Genomic DNA, 16,746 nt, shown 5'->3' on the forward strand with positions numbered 1-16,746 from the left:
TGCCTGAACTCTAGATTTTTTCCTATTTTGAAGTGTAATGTATCGGTGAATTTTTGTGTTGTTTCCATTATTACCTTTTAATTCTTTCAGTATTTCATTGATTTAGACTTCTCCCTTGTTTTTATTTAACTTTGCGCCTTTTTTCCTCAGTATTCTATGTATATATATATATATATATATATATATATATATATATATATATATATATATAGCGGTTTCTTATCGGGAACGTGGTAGAGAAACATCAAAGTGGATTAACTTTGATATTTTCCGAGCTTTTGAATACTTATTTATTCATCATCTGGGACTGAAATTATGGTCAAAGACAATATAAGTATTCGAAAGCTCGAAAAATATATTGAAGTTAGTCCACTTTGGTGTTTCCTTGCCACGTTACCAAAAAAACTACTCATAATATAGCTGGCAAAGACTTCTTTACAATTCACATATATATTGTAAGGAAGTCTTTGCCAGCTATATTATGCGCGGTTTCTTATCGGGAACGTGGCAAGGAAACACCAAAGTGGACTAACTTCAATATATTTTCCGAGCTTTCGAATACTCATGTATTTATCCACTGTTCATAGTTGCATCATGATAATGCATCTTGGCACATTGCGGCACAGAGGGTGATTTTGTTACATAGAAATAATGTGACAGTTATTGAAGATCGACCCTATTCACCTTTTGGACTATGTGTGATTTCTGATTATTCTTTTATACAAGGAAATATTTACGAGAGAGACGTTTCTCAATAGAGGATGAGGAAGATGGAGAAGTTGATCAGTTTCTTTTTTAGAATATTCCGAAAGATAACTGGCCTCAAGCCTGGAAAGTACATTGAGATAGGTGATATTTCCATGGAAATTAATGAAATAATTTTTTTTAGTCAAAAGGTCCAAAAATTTGATAAAAACACCGTCTCGATTCTAAAAGGTCCTTTATCTACACTACAACGGCTAATTAAAGTGAAAATCAAATTGAATTTTGAAAAATTTCTGTTGATACTACTTCTTATATTTACAAGTGAGATCCATTATCTTTTTAACTTTGCTTCATATGTCACAAAATTCTTTAGTAATACGTCGTATTTTGTATTTATTTTAGAAAACAAAAAAAATCAATTAGAACTTCTGTACAGTTATATTTCACATAATGTGAATAGAGTGTTTGTTTATATTAGAAAATAAACTCCTTTTTAATTAGATCAACTCTACCTACTCGTATACTCCTCAGTAATTTTCATCCTCATTTCATTCTTTTTTTCGCAGTTGTGCTGCAGCTAAGCTAAAATGAAAAGTAGCCAACCGGTGCTCCACTACATCAAAACCATCCTCAACCATTTGGAGCTCAGCTTAGAGCTTCAACCATCAAGGCTTTCCATAGATAAGTCCCAGTTCTTATCTTCAATACAGATGAATTATCATGACTTATAAGTTATCTTTTCTTGAAAACGCAGTTGATGAGAATTTTGTTACTTCTTAATAAATATTACATTTGCTGGAACCTTTTTTATTGTTCACATTCAGCATTAAATATTATTTTGGAGAATAGTATCTGCAGATAATTAATGGATTCAGTTTTTATGAATTCAATTCATGTACAAAGTGCAGTTTTATTTTTTTTATATATCTCAAATTTATTGAAGTAGGTCGCAACAATTTTGAATCCAACTAAAACGGGAACATTTCTATGACATCATCAACAATTCCGAGAAACTTCGCTCATACTCGAATTAATACAAGCAACCGATTTTCTTGGGGACCTTTTATTTGTACCTTCTTAAGTCACCTACTCGAAAGAAAAATTTCAGCTTATGGAAACTCTGTCTAACTGAAATAAGAAGGTACAAAGATTAGCTAGTTTTGATTGATTCCCGAGCTTGTGTGTTTATTCTAGTGAAATTGTCCAATAGTCCAATCCCTGATATTACAAAAGAAGGCTAACCACAGAAAATAGTTTATTTCCGAAATCAAAAGACTCCGGAGAAAGATTTTCTGACGTCGAGGATGCAAAAAGTGGACAGTCTCGCAAACACACTATGTGCTATAACAATAGCTTTTGCTATGAACGATCAGAACTCAGGGGTAAACGGAGGCGACGTAACCTTTTCGTGGCGCCGTATGTTTTCACTAGGAAGAAATCAATACAAACCAGGAAAGGTAAGCTTGAGTTAGTTTGGGTTGAGAAGAGAAGAAAATGAACATGTAAAATGCTTTATTATTTATTTTACAGTATTAGATTATTATTGATTGATAACATAATTCTAGTAGATTCTATGATAATGTACTAGAGGAGGACGCTCATCGTCATCGTCTTTACGGTGACGGTCATCATCATCATCATCATCGTCTCTACGGTGACGGTCATCATCGTCGTCATCATCTCTACGGTCAGTTAGTCCACGGTGGCGGTCATCGTCATCATCATCATCGTCTCTACGGTGACGGTCATCATCATCATCGTCTCCACGGTGGCGATCATCGTCATCATCATCTCTACGGTCAGTAAGTCCACGGTGACGGTCATCATCATCATCATCATCATGTCTACGGTGACGGTCATCATCGTCGTCATCATCTCTACGGTCAGTTAGTACACGGTGGCGGTCATCGTCATCATCATCATCGTCTCTACGGTGACGGTCATCGTCATCATCGTCTCCACGGTGGCGATCATCGTCATCATCATCTCTACGGTCTGTTAGTCCACGGTGACGGTCATCGTCATCATCATCATCGTCTCTACGATGGCGATCGTCATCATCATCGTCTCTACCATGGCGGTCATCATCGTCGTCATCATCTCTACGGTCAGTTAGTCCACGGTGACGGTCATCGTCATCATCATCGTCGTCTCTACGGTGACGGTCATCATCATCATCATCATCGTCTCTACGGTGACGGTCATCATCGTCGTCATCATCTCTACGGTCAGTTAGTACACGGTGACGATCATCATCATCATCGTCTCTACGGTGACGGTCATCATCGTCGTCATCATCTCTACGGTCAGTTAGTCCACGGTGGCGGTCATCGTCATCATCATCATCGTCTCTACGGTGACGGTCATCATCATCATCGTCTCCACGGTGGCGATCATCGTCATCATCATCTCTACGGTCAGTTAGTCCTCGGTGACGGTCATCGTCATCATCATCATCGTCTCTACGGTGACGGTCATCATCATCATCATCATCGTCTCTACCATGGCGGTCATCATCGTCGTCATCATCTCTACGGTCAGTTAGTCCACGGTGACGGTCATCGTCATCATCATCATCGTCTCTACGGTGGCGATCGTCATCATCATCGTCTCTACCATGGCGGTCATCATCGTCGTCATCATCTCTACGGTCAGTTAGTCCACGGTGACGGTCATCGTCATCATCATCATCGTCTCTACGGTGACGGTCATCATCATCATCATCATCATCGTCTCTACCATGGCGGTCATCATCGTCGTCATCATCTCTACGGTCAGTTAGTCCACGGTGACGGTCATCGTCATCATCATCATCGTCTCTACGGTGGCGATCGTCATCATCATCGTCTCTACCATGGCGGTCATCATCGTCGTCATCATCTCTACGGTCAGTTAGTCCACGGTGACGGTCATCGTCATCATCATCATCGTCTCTACGGTGACGGTCATCATCATCATCATCGTCTCTACCATGGCGGTCATCATCGTCGTCATCATCTCTACGGTCAGTTAGTCCACGGTGACGGTCATCGTCATCATCATCATCGTCTCTACGGTGGCGATCGTCATCATCATCGTCTCTACCATGGCGGTCATCATCGTCATCATCTCTACGGTCAGTTAGTCCACGGTGACGGTCATCGTCATCATCTTCATCGTCTCTACGGTGGCGATCGTCATCATCATCGTCTCTACCATGACGGTCATCATCGTCGTCATCATCTCTACGGTCAGTTAGTCCACGGTGGCGGTCATCGTCATCATCATCATCGTCTCTACGGTGACGGTCATCATCATCATCGTCTCCACGGTGGCGATCATCGTTATCATCATCTCTACGGTCAGTTAGTCCACGGTGACGGTCATCGTCATCATCATCATCGTCTCTACGGTGACGGTCATCATCATCATCATCATCGTCTCTACCATGGCGGTCATCATCGTCGTCATCATCTCTACGGTCAGTTAGTCCACGGTGACGGTCATCGTCATCATCATCATCGTCTCTACGATGGCGATCGTCATCATCATCGTCTCTACCATGGCGGTCATCATCGTCGTCATCATCTCTACGGTCAGTTAGTCCACGGTGACGGTCATCGTCATCATCATCATCGTCTCTACGGTGACGGTCATCATCATCATCATCATCATCATCGTCTCTACCATGGCGGTCATCATCGTCGTCATCATCTCTACGGTCAGTTAGTCCACGGTGACGGTCATCGTCATCATCATCATCGTCTCTACGGTGGCGATCGTCATCATCATCGTCTCTACCATGGCGGTCATCATCGTCGTCATCATCTCTACGGTCAGTTAGTCCACGGTGACGGTCATCGTCATCATCATCATCGTCTCTACGGTGACGGTCATCATCATCATCATCATCATCGTCTCTACCATGGCGGTCATCATCGTCGTCATCATCTCTACGGTCAGTTAGTCCACGGTGACGGTCATCGTCATCATCATCATCGTCTCTACGGTGGCGATCGTCATCATCATCGTCTCTACCATGGCGGTCATCATCGTCATCATCTCTACGGTCAGTTAGTCCACGGTGACGGTCATCGTCATCATCTTCATCGTCTCTACGGTGGCGATCGTCATCATCATCGTCTCTACCATGGCGGTCATCATCGTCGTCATCATCTCTACGGTCAGTTAGTCCACGGTGACGGTCATCGTCATCATCATCATCGTCTCTACGGTGGCGATCGTCATCATCATCGTCTCTACCATGGCGGTCATCATCGTCATCATCTCTACGGTCAGTTAGTCCACGGTGACGGTCATCGTCATCATCATCATCGTCTCTACGGTGACGGTCATCATCTTCGTCATCATCTCTACGGTCAGTTAGTACACGGTGGCGGTCATCGTCATCATCATCATCGTCTCTACGGTGACGGTCATCGTCATCATCATCTCTACCGTGGCGATCGTCATCATCATCGTCTCTACCGTGACGGTCATCGTCGTCGTCATCTCTACGGTCAGTTAGTGTACGGGGAGGGTCTTCGTCATAATCATTATCATAATCATCTCTACGGTGGCGATGATCATCATCATCATCATCTCTACCGTGGCGATCGTCATCATCATCGTCTCTACCGAGACGGTCATCGTCGTCGTCATCTCTATGGTCACTTAATCTGTGGTGACGATCGTCATCATCATCATCGTCCCTACCATGGCGATCGTCATCGTCATCCCAATGATCTCTGTTCAACTATATGGTAGATAAAAATGAAATTATTCTCGACTCATGTCTATCGATATTTGATAATTTATAATGCTAATATATTTCAATAGATCACATTCATAATAATACTCTCTAGATACTGAGATGTTTGTCCTATGTAGACAGTGTTACAAATAGTACAAGGCACTTGATATATAATTTTTCTTTCCTTGTCTTTCGATGTTTTAGATATTAGTTCAGTGAATATTTGGATAGTGTATTATGTCCTTTATGACTCATATAATAAATAAATCTTGGTAAATTTCTGTTCTGTTCTGATGTTCTGTTACTGTTTTGTTTCCTGATTGATTATAGTATCTGTTTATCTATAATTGAGCAGATTGTCAGTGTCAATTATATTTTGATGAAGACTGGAAATCGTCAAAACTTTCATCTAACTTCCAAAAACTATTAAAAAAAAACTAATTTTATAACAGAAAACACCTAAAAACGAGACGAGAAAGGGAGAAAGAGAGATTTATCTGTTTTTTTAATCATTCTAATTAAATATATTTCTAATTAAATATATATTTATAATTTAATGAATAAAAGACAAAAAACTTACATTCACGCTAAATGTCTTCCCTTGTTCATCGCTCACAACTGATTTTTCGCTGAAAAGTTAATATAAGTATATAAGAAAAATCATCAAAACCATATCTTTAGATTAGTTCTCTCCTGATATAAGTGTGAGAAATGTTTTTCAGGAGTTTTTGATTAATCTTTCATCAAATTCTTAAAGTTTTCATTATTTCAAACGTTATTTGAATACGATTCCAAGTAACTCATCATATTTATCCGTACGTAGAAGACGAATTCGAAAATTTAATAGGATTAGATTGGAAAAATTTCGCACTTATAATAAAACTATTGCAAGTTTGCAATGGTATCTGTGATAGAAATAGAGTCGAGAAATAATTGGAGGCGAAGACTAGATTAAATAACCCCCACAATTAAAGAGAAGTCGAAAGAAGTAATAAAATAAATTAATTACATCTACCAACAAAAATTTAAAGATTGATATCTCTATCAGTTTTCATAAATTTGAGGAGCGTTCAATTTTTTCTATTCCCATATTCCTCATTACAAAATTTCTATCCAACCATCTATTATACAAATATATATCAGAATGATTACTTACTCGTTTCTGATTGATCTACTGTAGGCACTGCTATACAGTGCACAGACAAGTAAAGCTGCAAATGCTAGTTTGATGTACATGCTTGCTATACTACGATTTGTTTCCAGAATCGGCTGTTATTTATACTAGTTACAATGATCTTTATCTCACACTTAGTTGATGGACTCGAGCAACAATAAGATAATCGGTTAATATATTCAAAAATGTTATCTAGTTAGTATAAGCTCCTCAAAATAATTAAGTTTTTAAAATCATTTAATAGATTTGGAGTAGTACTTGGAAAAAATTATCATATTTGGTATCATACACGTGAGTCTGTTGAAATTAATTTAGAATGATTGAGTACAGAAGAAATTATTGATATTAAGGAAAGAATAAATCATGGAAGGTAAACAAATGCCATCAAGTAATGCAAATTGAGCTGTGCTAATCGGTTCTTTTGTAAACTAAATTTATTTTGCCTCTTTTAAAACACGATTTGAGCCTATTAGAATAGAATTCGAACTTATTACTAATCAACTCTGATAGTATGAACTCAATTAATATAATTTAGGCATTGGATGGATAGATTCAGCAGATATTCTATGGCCATAGCAGATGCTCCCTTAGATTATGGAAAATAAAAAGGAGATCATTTGGTTTCTATTCATCATCCATGGTTTGTAAGACACCGAACTAGTACACTACATAATGTTTCAACTATTTTCCTGGTAAATCCACTTCACTTCTTCTATGACTTTCGTCATTTCCTTTTCGTTAGATAGTTCTCGCTATATGTCGAATTGAATTCAACTGTTGTTTTTTAGGTTTATCAATCGTCAATATTTGCCCTGTGTTTTTTGCGAATTCGTTTCTGATTTTGCAATTTTTCATGTTAATTCAATAATATCACTTATCTATTTTATTATTATCAACTCAACGGCTTATCATAACTTTTTTTCCATCTTTATTTTCATCCCGTCAAAATGTTTCATACATTCATCAATTTGGAGTCAATCTTTTAAACACTCATTCCGTTATTTTCTAAAGTATAATCTCTCTACATAATTCCTAAATGTGCCTTTTCCTTTTTGAACCTTCCTGGTATGTGTGTTGCTATGCTTCTCTCTACGTTTTCTTAATAGTGTTCCCTCACAATTTCTCAACTTATCAATCTACTCATTTCTCGAACATTCTCATTTCATTCCATTTTCAAATCAAAAGCTCTGATGGTTCCATCTGAAGCGATGTTATAAATGGCTGTTTACATTGCATCTCGTTGCAAAAAATTGAAGCGATATGCACAGACAGTCGCAGAGAATACAAGAACTGAAAAATTTATCGGGAAAACGCGTTTTCAAAGTAGCTATAAGTAAAGAAGCAAAAAATTGACACCATTACTACCCAAATAAAGAACGAAAGATATATGCACGCGATATCTGGCAAAGGGAATACAAAAACTACAAAAACCAGTGAAAGAGAGTGAAATAAATAGTAGCAAAAGTAACTGAAACGATTTGGGCAGACTTCAACAACAAACTGGAAAGTAATAGCAAATGAAACTAGAAATCAAAAGGACCATGATGAAAACGGAGAGAACACAACAAAATAATAAGTTAAAGACATATTAAAATAGCTAGAAAATTGAAAAGTTGCTGGAAAAGACAAAATAATACCTGAAATATTAAAAGCTATGGGAGAGAGAGGCTTAGACTTATTCACAAAAATACGGAACGTGTAACATAGTTAGGAATACAGCGAAGATATCAGCTGAGATCAAGCAATGTGTAACTACAGAAGAATACACACAGTGTACATCAATGATAGTTTACAAAAAAATCCTGGAAACAATGCGTGAAGAATATTCCGCGAAGCCAAATTGTAGAAAATCATATATTTACCATCAAATAACTTTTAGATGAAGCTTCCCGTTATGAAGCAGATGTGATATTTGGATACATTGATAGGGAGGAAGCTTGTGTTAAATTATCATGTACAAAAATATGGAAGTTTTGGAAAAAAATTATATGTTAACTCTTGAAATGTAATCATGAACCTATATCATCGTAATGTAAGTAGTAACATATTAATATGAAAGATTTTTCTAGCCACACAAGAAGTAAGACAAGGCGGTGGCTTAAGGCCATTGCTTTCAAACGTATTTATAGATGATATAATAAATATTTGTTCCACAACAGTGAACACCGAAATGAGAGGATACAGGTGAGCACATTTGAATACCTTTGAACAGAAATAGAAAATATAGGAAATGGAGATGCAAATTTTGATCGGCGAAAGAAATTTACACACTAATATTGACTTAGGGCTGCGAAACATGAATTCTAACTAGAAGACAAAAAGTGCAAACTGCAGAGATAAAATATCTTATGCGTGTGAGGAATGGAAAGATGAGTTGGTGGGATTATTTGCGAACACTGGATTATTTAAAACCAATGAAGGAAGTGAAGGAAGCAAAAATAGACACAAATAATAAAAGAGGAAGACAAAAAGCAACATGGGATGAAAAGTTATTCATATTATACTAGAGAAAAGCAATAATACAACACTCAATAAGAAAAGGAAACATGAATGTTAACGTAAGCCACATGTCTCAATGAGGTGGTTCGTCTAATTGGATGTCGGCTCAGGTCCTTACGAATGACAATGAATTTTGATAGGTTATGTCGTTTGATTTGCGATAAAGAATAAATTGGTCAGCGTTAGCCGAGAAATGTTCAAATACATGAAGCAAATAGCGATGCTCTTTGAAGTTGTCGTCAGTTCGGGCCCGAACGAGAATTGTTAAACCACTATGATGAGACGGAATAACGTCGAAAATAGTCAGTGGTTATAAACCTCCTCTTGCAATTAGGAGCCATTGGGGATAATAATATCGACAAAGAAGTCGATTGATATGGTTGGATTGTTTGATATCATTATGTTCATTCACATTGTTATAATTCAATCTTTAGTTTCAAAAACACGCCAAAACTACTTATCTAGAGCCAATATTTGGGTAATTTGATATTCCAATAATAAGAGTCTCCTGCCAGTAATTGGAAAATGTGATCATGCTTGCATTCACAGTCTTTCAATCAAAAGATCTATCTGAAAATTTAGTTTTCTGTGTTCATACTGGAGAAGAAGTGTTAATTATGTCGAAGTTGACATAACAATCTGATATACCACTAAAGGTGCCAATAATTGGGTACTCCAACCTATATTAAGATATACGTGATGTGGAAAGATTCTCATATTGTTTCAATAATTCCGACCATATATAACCATCCAGGCGGAGAGCTAGAGTGGTTTCTGTTAATCTATTTTCTGACACTGACATGGATTGAAGTATTTGCACTCTATCTCAAACAGTACCATACAAATGAGTTTGTGTGCAAGCGTAATGAATATTACTTAGGGCTCGAGATAGACCTAATTTTTATAAATACGTTCATATGAGGGGTACATTGTTTAAGTAATCAAAAATTGATGTTGCAGGTTCTTCTTTTTCTAACGTAGCATAACGGAACAACTGATCAAAATAACGCTAAAATAAAGTAAAAAACAAAACGTCAAGAAAAATGACGGCTGGATTAACTTTGTGAAATCTATGTCTTATGAGGGTCATTGAAGAGGCAGTACATAAATTCAATTACATTAGCAAGTGTGGTAACTTGTTATGAGACAATTTCGACAAGCGACTAGTCAAGTCAGCATGTGGAGAAATGATGCGTTTCAAAACAGCCTCCACTTCAAAGGAATGGATATACGAACAGGTTCAAACTGCTTCTCAACATATGAGGTGAAACTGGTTACAATAGATTCAGCACAAGTTATAGTTGCTACTAAACCTCATTCACTGTATTTTTCATACCACATTATATTATTATGATCATCATTGATAGCTGAATAGTAACACTATATCTACTTTTTGGGTATTTTAATCCTGACCTTGAATTTATTTTTGTTTTATGTATGGAGATCCATCTGTACTGATATGTTGATATCTCTCAATAAAAAATATTTCATCAAACTAGATTTTTAAAAAATTGGATAAATTTTCAGAAACCTTCTCAAGGTGAGGTGTCCATGGAAAATGAGTAATCAGAATCTTAATTGTAGAATAAATTAACTGAGTTGATCTCAAAATTACCTTATGAAATAAACAAAAAATTATATTTTTTCTACATATATAACTAAAAATATTAGATATGTGATACCGGTATACTTTATTGTCGACATGGGTTTTAACCAGTATAAATTCAATAGACTAAAGTTATTTCTAACCATACAGCATGTTCCGAAAGTATTTGACCCTTAATAATGTAAGATGTTCATGATATTTTCTATATATTGATAATTTTTTTTACTTCTACAAAGAAATTAGGTCTATTTTGTATGAGATATTAGCGTTCTGAAATTTGAGGTAGAACTATAGCGAGCACGCTTCTTATTTGAATTTTCATATCAGTTGGAGTAGTTGGTGAAGTATTATGCACTGATCCAAGAATTCATTTTCTCCGTCGATAGTTACTGTTATCGTCTTTTTTTGCTTCATGTGCTACGTATAGCACGAACTATTTCCAGTGGTAAGTTAAGAATTGAAACCAGGCGACTCGACTGGATGAAAGGGTCGGAGACTTCCCAGGCGATTCCCGTACAACGTCTTTGTACGACTTGTACAACTTGGAAGAGAAAATTTGTTTCCTTGGATTCAACCTATAGACCACATCGATCTCATTTCAATAGTCCAATTGGTTTTCTCCTATTTTTCCGTATCCTTTTCAAAATTCTCCCACTCTCTGATCCGGTGTCATACGTCAAATAAAAGATATGGTTTCCCAATAAGTCACGATCATAAAAGGCAAGAAGTTAGAAAAATGTTCGGAAACAATCCTAAGAACCCAATTATAGGCCCTTCAAAGTAGTGCCCCCTTACATAATGACTACGGTATGTCAAGGCCAGATGCGCTGTATAACGATTCGAAATTCCAAAATAAAAAACGTTTTTGAACTTCGGAATTTTTAAAACAGTTGCACCCTCTCAAGTACTGTGCTCTATGAATTCCGATTTTGGGTATCATCCAGACTCCCAAAAGGGGCACAAATACAATATTTCAAATATTTTGGAAAAAAGTGAATCATCTGGACTCCTAGGCAGACATATTGAAATTTAAGCAGATTGAAAAACGATTTTCATGAAAACTACTTTTTAGTTTTTACATTATGGTTCAACGTTTTAAAAATCGTACGATAAAGCCTATGTACAGACAGGATTCTCATCTTTCTGATGCATTTTCTAGTTTTCCGCTATCCTGAATTGATTAGAAGCAGCAAGAGGGATCATATGTTTTTATTTTTGATATGCGAAAGCGAGACCTTCAAATCCCGCTAAGAAATCAAGATTGGCATCAAGAAGGAGGAGGAACGTCGAGAGTACTAAATACTATGCAAGACACGTCTCCTTTTATTGAAAATAATTATTTAGACGTGATTATACTTTCAGTAGCAATTTATTTCGAACAGTCCGATCATTTGATCGATAATATTGTGGCGAGCAATGAAGCTGTCCCATATAGGATTTGACGATGGGCCCAGTATAGACCCAGACATGGGCCAAGTATGTACAACTCTGGCCCTAGCTTGGAAGCCGTTATTGGCCTAGACTTGATGCGACTCTGGGATGATAATAACGTCCCTCGCTTGGTTTGTAAGCCTGGAACCGGCCTGGTTGCCTAGATAAGCCCAAGACTGGTCTGCAGCCCTAGGCCAGGCTGGTTGCTTGTGAAAATAGATTTTTAATATATTGTTAAAAGAATTGTATATGAGAAATTTCTATTAATGCACTCTACTAATTAATGTACATAAAAATATTAGTTGAATAATTGAACATATAGAGAAATGGTACTATTTTTTATTATTCTATTTATTATTGTCTTTTACGCATTAAAGAGTTTTATTCATAAAAAATTATTACTTCTAATGTTAAGATATCTATCATGGATAATATTTTAGAACAAAACTTTATATAGTTATCAAAGTTTTTTCAAGCCTGGCTGACTATAGGATGGCCGAGGTCGGGTTACCTAGAGCTCAGCCCGGCTTGGGTGACTATAGGATGGCCGAAGTCGGGTTACCCAGAGTTCAGCTAGGGTTTGGTGAATATGGGAGGGCCGAGGTGAGGTTACATAGAGTTTAGTTAGGCTTGACTGACTATAGATTAGCCAGGGGTAAGTTACCCATACTTCAACCAGACTTGGGCCATAATTAAGTTGGCAAAGCCGGATTTCCTAGCGTTGGCCCAAGCTAATTCCCGTCGTTCAAGTCTGGGGACTCCTACATGGGGTACTGCATAAAGGGTATTATCTCTGCCGATTTTGTTTATTACACAAGTTTGATTTTATGAATGAATTTGGAAAAATGAAAATCTGTTACAAGTTACAAGAATCGGCCTGAATATCGAGGTAATTATTATAGCAGCTTCAGATAATTCGAAATATAAAATAGATGCATCAAAATCTTAATTATATGCATTGGTTATACCTATAGCTTACTTAAACTGTGAATTTCAACGTATTTATTTTTTAGGTGAAGGTAGAGTAAATTATTATGCAGATTTCGAGAAACTAAGTTTCATTGAATGTATTGAATGTACATTAATAACAGAAATTTACATTATCTTAAGAGACGAACGGCATATTTCCATATAATCATTTGTATTGAATGTAAACTGAGAGGTACTTCAAATTTTCTTTTAAAAAAAATTACTTTTTAATCAATTACAGAAATGTCAACTTATCAATCCTATCATTATTTCACAACGTTTATTGGGATAAAGATAATTAAACATTCTAATTGTTCGATTATACAATTATTGAGTGACTTGAAAGATTGTAGCATACAAATGTGCTACAAAATCCTTACAAAATCTTTGAACAACTATTTTACAGAATATTACAAATGAGATTTATTGACCTTTGAAAATACTACATTGTCTCTCCCATACGATAAGTCTAAGTTAATTCAATTTATATTGATAATCAAAAATTTTGAGCGCTTGGGTTAAGATTTCTTGCTCCAATTTTGAGGATTTTAGGTCAAAATCTTTGTTTCAGATTGTTTTGGTGATAAACATACCAATATAAATGGTGTTTATTGAAAAAAACTACAAAACATACCAATAAAACTGATTTTTAATAACAAAACGATATTATTACATGTTTGTTGTGAATGATAAAAATATAAATAAATGAGGTCAATAAAAATCTATGAAATTCTTCAATTTTTTCTCACTCATATTTTGTTTTTGTTTTCTTCAACAGAATTCAAATGATATTTATTAAAATTGTTTATTTTTACCACCTTCTCATTACCTGTACCTATTTTTGGTATATTTTTTAAGGGATAAAAAAATAAAAAAAATATAAAATAAAAACAATAACACTACATTTTTGTTACAGTCACAATTATTCATGTTTTTCTGCAAAATACGGAATACAAGAAATTTTGAAAATAGAACTTTTAATACTTATAAGATTTAGAGGCAGCAGTTAATGTCAATTGCACTAATTGTCTCCCGCATGAAATGATTGCCGTACTCATTCTGGTATTTTGTTTTTTGCAATACTATACAAGGAGTGTAAAGAAAGGATGACACCTGTTGAAAGGACTATTGAAAATTCGGAGAGGTCATAAATCAAAATAGTCTCACCAACCTCTGAGAAAGAGAGCTCCGGTATAAATAAATCACTTAGTATTATCTATCACACATATTTCTAAATGAATAAACACAAAATAAACATAACAGATAAATGTGACATTTGGCAGCCATGTTGGTATAATTTGCTGATCTATTTATTACGATGTCATTTAATAAAAAGAGTTTTCATGTCAAACAAAAAAGATGGAGCACCAACAACTTAACCGCAAAAGACAATAACTCAGAGCAATACAAGCTATAACCAACCATTGAAAACCACAGGGAATTCACTTTAAAATCACACATATTTGTTTTTAAAACATTCTTAAGAAATAGGAAAGTAGCAACAACATCTACAGGTAGTGTCATAGAACCACCAATAAAAGGAAAAATATATTCAGTGCTGGGCTACTTCAATAAAATGACAGCCTTAAGATGTTGTGATGCCAGTGACTGTAATGGATAGGTTTCCATTTAGCATTTATGTAACATCAAAACTAACATTTGTTCAAAAGTTATAGAGATTTAACGAACTCTTCAATAACATATATATGAATGTAAACATTCATTCAATAGGGATTTTTTGGAATTTCGGTCTCCCTCGCATTGCCGAATCTTTAAATGCAGAGACCTGTATTTGTATCTGACGAGAATGGATATTGATATTGTGGCTGTAGTAACTGATTGTCTAAATGTAATAACCTGATACCACTCCAAATGGTTGTATTGATGACTCAGATGATAATGAAGATCTGGAATTAGGTTTAGTTATTGGAATAGGCGATTTTACGAGATTGACGGATGATCAGAATATTTTCTGTGAAAGTATGTGAAAGTAGAACACATAAATAGCTTGTTTGGTTGTTTTATTGACAGACTAGATGCAATAGTCTCTTAACAATGCTTGAACGCTCTATGCTTTACGCAATAAGCACTTGTAGACCTGAATAATCGCATACATTCTGCTGAATCTGATTCTTTTTCAGAGTTTTTGACTCATAGATGAGTTCGTTAGAAACCCAAATTATCGATAGAAGCGTTTTGTCGCTCTGATCCCAATTTGTGCGAGGCCGATGCTACTTTTAAGATTTTGTTTCAATAAACTTGTTAGACTGAATTAAAGTCGGTGGCGTATTAAGCTACTATCAAACAATGGTTTTCAAGTCCAAGGAAACAGTTCATAAATGAGCAGATTATTACCTCAACTGAAAGAATGAAGAACAACTGCAAAATTTGACAAAATTATCACTAGACACATTCCAAGAAAGCAAATTGTCCAACAGGGAATGAATCTGTTTGAAGCAATTTTCACAAAAGGTTATAATTTAGAGCAAATATTCGATTCCTTCCATTTCTATCGAGCCAGTGCACGTTTTTCAGCGTTTTTGATTTTGATTTATTTTACTTAATGATTTTGCAAAAATGGAAAGAGGTTTTTTTTGTAAGAAACTGATTTTTGGTTTGAGACTAGAAAAAATGTCCAGAATTGAATCCTCTAATTATGATCCACTGGAAAAATCTTCAGATTTTCAGATTTAAATGCGATTTATTTTCACAGATTTTGAAAGACATTCTATTTTGAGAGGATTCCCTCAAATTTCCACTTCCTAACAATATTCTGATCATTACATACTCTCTGCCTCGATTCCTTTAACCCTTAGTCGTATGGAGTGTTATCAAATAACCGCAATGGGAATAAGGAGATGGCACTGAATATTATACAGTATATCCACTTCTTTGTACTAGTATAGGATGTTCTAAAAAATTGAGTTATATATTTCTATATGAAATACTTTGTTTGAAATATTAACTACTTGCTCAACCAATGATAGAAATGCAACAGCAAAACGTAAATGGGGATAATCAACAACTTTTGCTTGAACGATAACTAGGAGCTTGGAATTAAATGCATGATCATGATTTGCTAGAATTTACTAATCTCAACATGGATTACCTATGGATTAAGGCTTTGAGAATGTATCAAGTTCGCTTGAGTCCAGGGTATACTCAAGATACAATACAAAAGAAACTTAACAACGACTTTGTTTTTCAACTATGAGGATATGAAGATTGTCTAGTAAGGGTTAAGATTTGCACCAGACTTACGCAAGCAATTGAGCAAAATATTTTAAATCAGTACAAAGCGATAGCATGTACATATTGAACGTGTAAATCGTGAGCGATTATATTTGGTATATGTGCTCATATAACTTTTGTGGTATCTTGGCTACATCAGGCACGAAGGCAAATTACTAACGCTCTTCTTAGGACAACCAACGATGCGTTTGTTTTAATATATAATTTTTGAGAATAATAATTTTATTCTCTATAAATATTTTTATTTTCCATTGTATGAAACACTAGTAAACACAGCTTATACGTCTAACAAAACATTTCGTATAAAAACATTTGATACGATTTTTTAACCGTAATTTAAGTTTATCGACTCTCTACATATAATTTTAGAGACACTCC

General features: G+C 35.6%; 2 protein-coding genes across 2 annotated transcripts in view; both read right to left on the minus strand.

Annotated features, from left to right (window-relative positions):
* Nucleotides 1-16,746, minus strand: part of LOC130898669 (potassium channel subfamily K member 17-like) — a 352,246-nt gene that overhangs the window by 209,316 nt on the left and 126,184 nt on the right. The gene's annotated exons all lie outside the window — the stretch shown is intronic.
* Nucleotides 2,212-6,829, minus strand: LOC130898667 (protein starmaker-like). Its single transcript, XM_057808112.1, has 3 exons — nucleotides 6,594-6,829; nucleotides 6,018-6,066; nucleotides 2,212-5,440 (listed from the first exon to the last, which is right to left on the minus strand). Exons 1-3 carry the CDS (start codon nucleotides 6,671-6,673, stop codon nucleotides 2,267-2,269), a joined length of 3,303 nt encoding a protein of 1,100 aa, XP_057664095.1. The 5' UTR covers nucleotides 6,674-6,829; the 3' UTR covers nucleotides 2,212-2,266.

This window comes from Diorhabda carinulata, chromosome 10 (genome assembly GCF_026250575.1).
Source record: "Diorhabda carinulata isolate Delta chromosome 10, icDioCari1.1, whole genome shotgun sequence".
NCBI lineage: Eukaryota > Metazoa > Arthropoda > Insecta > Coleoptera > Chrysomelidae > Diorhabda > Diorhabda carinulata.